General features: G+C 36.4%; 1 protein-coding gene across 1 annotated transcript; it reads left to right on the top strand.

The window, feature by feature from the left end:
- LOC107611336 lies at window positions 3,232–3,713 on the top strand. The gene is made up of 2 exons (XM_016313276.1): window positions 3,232–3,555; window positions 3,702–3,713. The coding sequence occupies exons 1-2, from the start codon at window positions 3,232–3,234 to the stop codon at window positions 3,711–3,713; spliced, it is 336 nt and encodes a 111-aa protein (XP_016168762.1).

Here is a 5,870-nt window from a genome sequence, read left to right as displayed (position 1 = left end):
TGAGTATATGATACTATGATGTAAAATTGATTAAGTAAAAATATCAGTAAAAGAAATGATTAAAACTTAAACCTATCACATTATTAAAAATAATTACATATAAAATCACAAAATATTTTTTATTTTATCAATCACATATCTGATATATATACTTCTTCAATAAACTTGGAGGGCCAAGGCCATTTACCATACCCTTGGATCTGTCCTTGCTTACAATATCAGACATACCCACATCCAAAAAATCAGCAACAATATTATTTTAGACAATCAGCAACAACAATATTTCAAAAAATCAACAACTCAAGATAATAAAAAATTATCAAAGAAAGTGATTCAATACTATTAACTCAGCAAATCAAAATCACTAAAATAGTAAAACCAGCAACTCAGTCAGCATTATTAACAAAAGTACAAAATCAATCAACAATAAATTCACACAACAGTGTTTACCAGAGGAGGTGTTGTTGAGTTCAACGGTGACAGAGACAGACAGCTTGACGGCAACATGGAAAGAAAGAGAGAGCTCGACGCCAACCGAGAGAGATCGGCAGCGACGATGACAAGAAGAAAAATGATAAGATAGAGAGAGAGAGAGACATAGCGTGAGCAGACCTTCACCTTCCATAGGCGATGATGCATAATGCCACCATGGTTAGTTCCACCCGGCGCCAGAAGCACCCTCCACCCGTTTGGCGATAAGTTTGAACTTTCGTGGCTGAGATGGTGGCTAGGACACTGGGTATCTAATGGTTTAGGGTTGGGTTTTTTTTCCAGTTTTCACTTTTAGAGAGAGAGAAAGAGGTGGGATGCCTGGGGTATTGGGCACTTTCAGAGAGAGAAAGAGGTGGGATGGCCTGGGTATTGGCTTATTGGGTTTGTGTTTCTTTTTTTAAATTCAGTACGACGTCGTTTTGTAGGGTTACCACTGAACCAATAATCTTAAAAAAAACCTGGTCGGTTAGTTCTGTCGGTTCACTGGTTAATCAGGGATTTGGTTGGTTTATAAACCGGTTTTTCGCTAGGTGGTTCTCAGAGTCAACAGACCCAGTCAAATAACCGGTTCCCAATTAACCCAGTCAAAAGGTTCAATCCAGTTCGGTTTTCTACACTATGATTAAAACTTAAATAACTATCATAATTTAAAAGACTTTAGGTTTAGAACATAAATTTGTTTACATGTTATTAGATTTTATTTATTTTTTTTAATTAATATTAAAGTGTAAACTGCCAAAAATGCATTCGAATAATTTCGTCATTGACAAAAATGCACTTTGATCTTGCTATCGACAAAATGCCCTCAAATAATTAATAAACTTGACAAAAATATCCAACATTAAATATGTATCTATCAAAAAATACTTTAGATATTGAATTTTGATGTAGATTTTTAAAAGCATGATTAGAAAAACTAGCATACCTATTTTACATAACGTACTCTTTAATTATATAGACACTTATCATGCGAGATTTATCTTACTATTTCACATTTTTGGCTAAACCCATAATATTTCGCAAAGCAATCATGCTGCAAATCATCGTGATTGGATTCTGAACAAAGAAAACAACGTATCCATCAGACGTATTTCCGACTCACAATTCTTATGTGGGGAGTCATCGATCTCACGGAACAACCATCCCGATCAAAGAATACAGTACCTAACCTAAGAGGGGGCATGTTAGTAAGTACTAAATGGAGTCATTTATTGTGCTGGGTTGTATTTATTCTCTTACATACCAGACAGAGGTAACTTATAACATGTCTAATGTGAAACGTATAATGTATATCAATATATCAACATTAGACGCATTTGATGATTTTTCTCTAAACTCTGACTATGTACATCATTACAATCCAACTAATTAGCAAGCTACTATTTATTTAATAGCTTACTTATATTGTATAAATGTATATGAACATGTATTTCAGAATGCTTCTGTTTAAATTATTCAATTACATTTCTTTAGATCACCATTAAGTCGATAACTTGGAAATAGAAGCGCATACATCTGAACAAGATTAGTTAATAATATCTACTACAAGAATTTTGTTACGTATGTTGACTAATTGAGGAATTCCATTTACTTTAAATTACTTTTTCTGCTGACCATGAGCATATCGCTTTTTAATTAATAGATACCTTGGACATCAGGGATCTAGTGCATCGATGTATACATTGTAATTCATGTATGTGGGATGGAGAGAGATTAGCCAAAAAGAGGTATATGATCCCAATGTTTGCTCTTTGTTGCATGGATGGAAAGATTCAGTTGCCATTTCTTACAGAGCCTCCTGCACTATTGCATGACCTTTATTATGGTCATCACGAAAATGGTCGATACTTTAGAAAGATCATAAGAAAGTTTAATTCGATGTTTGCATTCACGTCAATGGCGGGGAAGATCAATCTATCAATCAACAACGGTACTGCGCCACCAACAATGGACAAAACTACCATACTATTAGAAGCCTAATCCCTCAAGACAATGACAAGCCAAGATTCACGCAACTATATATCTATGACACAGACGAGATTTAGAATCGAATAAATGCTGTCAGGTACCGCATACTACATACATATATCTCCCTTATTACTCTATGCATGGCCGCACAGTCAATGATACGTACCATATGCAATATCCTATAACTATAAATAAAAACAAGTATTTTAAAACACAACTATTTTTTTTATTATGTGGTAGGTCTTCTACATCATGTAACGATATTGAAACTCATATTATGGATCAACTGAAGCAAATGTTAGACACACACAACCCACTCTCCAAGATCTTTCGATCAACAACAGATCGGTTCAACGATGTCAACAGAACTAACATTAGATTAAAATTGATCAAGAGGAGAAATACTGATGGCTGAGTTTACAACCTACCAATGACATCTGAGCTTGCTATTTTTATTGTAGGAGACATTGACGAATCATTAATTGATAGGGATATTATACTTGAGTCTACTACTAACAAGTTGCAAAGGATAGATGTAATGCATCCACTGTACTTGGCCTTACACTATCCTTTAGTATTCCCATATGGAGAAGATGGTTTCAAGATCGACATTGCCATGTCTGCTAGATACGACATCAACGAGACCAAAAAAGGAAGAACATCACCATGCGCGAATGCTTCTCATTTTGTATTCAAATGAGGGAACATGAGTCTCCCTTATTATTACATTCGAGGAGATTGTTCCATCAATTCATTGTGGATGCATATACTATGATTGAGTCCGAGCGGCTAAAATTCATCAGAAACAACCAACCAAAACTGCGCGTGGACAAGTATAGTACACTGCATAAATCATTGGTGAGGGGGGAAGCTAATGCAATTGCCACCGGTCAAAGAATTATTTTACCAAGTAGCTTCACAGGTGGTCTAAGATACATGTTTAACAACTACAAGGATGCATTTGCCATTTGCAAATATGCGGGGTATCCAAGTTACTTTATAACCATTACGTGCAATCCGGAATGGAATGAGGTTAAGCGATTGCTAAAGGACACTGGTTTCAAACCAGAAGATAGGCCTGACATCATTTCAAGGGTATTCCACATAAAGCTAAGTGAGTTAATCACAGACTTTAAGCAAGGAAGATTTTTTGGGAAGATTGTGGCATGTAAGTTAACTTTCATAGATTTTATGTGCATGGTTTGTTGCTTATAACTAACTTATTATTATAATATGCACAGAGGTCTGCATAGTAGAATTCCAAAAGCCAAGTTAACTACCACACGCGCATATATTGCTGTTCATGCATCTGTTGGACAAGCCAAGGTCACCTGATGATATTGACAAGCACATCTCAACTGAGATCCCTGATAAGTTAATGAGGCCAAAACTATATGCAGCTGTGGAAAAGTTCATGGTACATGGACCATGCGGCAAGTACAACAATAGTAACCCGTGCATGTTAAATGGTAGGTACTCAAAATTTTACCCAAAACTATTCAGGCCAAGAACTGCTATTGATGATGCTGGATTCCCTAGATATAAAAGATCAGATAATGGCCGCACTATCATAAAGAAAAACATTACCCATGACAATTCATATATTGTTCCCTATAATCCATCACTGCTGCTAAAATACGGTTGCCACATCAATGTTGAGCATACATGCCAAACATCTGCAATCAAGTACCTATTCAAATATGTCTACAAAGAAAATGATAGGGTCACCGCTATATGCTACCAAACCACAAGTGAAGCTGATACCATACAAGTAGTTGACAAGATATGAAATTACTACGACTGCAGGTATATATCATCATGTGAGGCATTATGGCAAACTTTTTGGATATAAAATTCAACTAAAGGAGTCTTCTGTTATTAGGTTACCTTTTCACTTGCCAAATAAGCACGCAGTCGTATTTAGAGACCATAAAAACATTGTAGATGTTATCGACAGAGTTGATGGGAAGTTGACAAAGCTTCTGGCATGGATGCTTGCACATAGACTATTCAAATTCGATAGATCCTTATCATATAGTCAATTTCCAACCAAGTTTGTATAGAAGGAGGATATTTTCATGTGGATGGCGAGGAAACAAGGATTTTCAGTTGGAAGACTAACGCATGTTCCACGTGGGAACGGCGAAGACTACTATTTGAGGCTGCTACTAAATATATAGAAGGGGTGCCTAAGTTTTGTTGATTTGTGTATTGTTGATGATGTTGTGTATGACACATTTAAGGAAGCCTGTTATGCACTGGAGTTGTTGTAAGACGACAAGGAGTTCATTGATGCATTACTAGAGGCAAGCACCTAGGCGTCTGCAAACTATCTTCGAGACCTTTTTGTTGTGCTCTTGTTGTCAAATTACATTGGTAGACCAGTAATTGTGTGGCAGCAATGCTGTCATGTGCTATCTGAAGATGTACTATACTCACAAAGGAAACACATGCAACGTGAAGGTTAGACCAAATTTATATGTATTGCCTCTTCTAAACTCATGAAACATGCATCTACTCAGGATAATTATTCTGGTTAGTAACCCTACTAATTCTCATGTGTAGACATACATCTATCTGAGGAACAAATAATGAATATGATGTTAACAAAGATAGAGGAGAAATTACAGGCCAATGGTTGGTCTCTCAAAGAGTATGATCAGATGCCTTTTCTAACTCTGGATGTTATTGATGGATTATAAGACAGAATGTTGATGGACGAGCTTAACTTTGACTTATCATCTCTAAAAGATGAGTTGTCAAAAACTTACAGAGCATGAATGAAGCTCAAAGAAAGGCATTTCATATCATAAGTAATGTCGTTAACAAGCATAAAGGCATTTTCTTCTTTGTCTATGGGTATGGTCGGACCAGTAAGTCATATCTATACAAGACCCTTTCAGCTGTAATTCGTAGTGAAGGTCATATTGTACTCAATGTTGCATCAAGTGGCATTGGCTCTCTACTCCTTCCAAATAAGTGTACTGCGCATTCCAGGTTTAAGATACCTTTGGATATAAATGAGAACTCAATATGTTGCATTAAACAAGGAAGTTCATTGGCAAGGTTAGTTTGCAGGGCTAAACTGATCATCTGGGATGAGGCACTAATGTTGAACAAACTTTGTTATGAATCATTGGACAAGTGCTTGTGTGACATATAGGTTCGAGCTTTACTACAATGCAGATTTGCCTTTCGCGGGGAAGGTTGTTGTCTTAGGTGGAGACTTTAGACAAATACTACCTGTCATTCCAATGGGATCATGTCAAGAAATTGTGCATGCTTTAATATACTTCAAAAAACATGCGGTTAACAATGGGAATGAATGTATCTGAGGTAAGCATGACCAAGGAATTTGCTGACTAGCTACTGAAAATTGGTGATGGGTTGGTAGGGGACTGGTGCACAAA

Source organism: Arachis ipaensis, chromosome B08 (assembly GCF_000816755.2).
Source record: "Arachis ipaensis cultivar K30076 chromosome B08, Araip1.1, whole genome shotgun sequence".
NCBI lineage: Eukaryota > Viridiplantae > Streptophyta > Magnoliopsida > Fabales > Fabaceae > Arachis > Arachis ipaensis.
The sequence above is the reverse complement of the archived record's forward strand: the minus strand, read 5'-3'. Positions and strand labels throughout refer to the sequence as shown.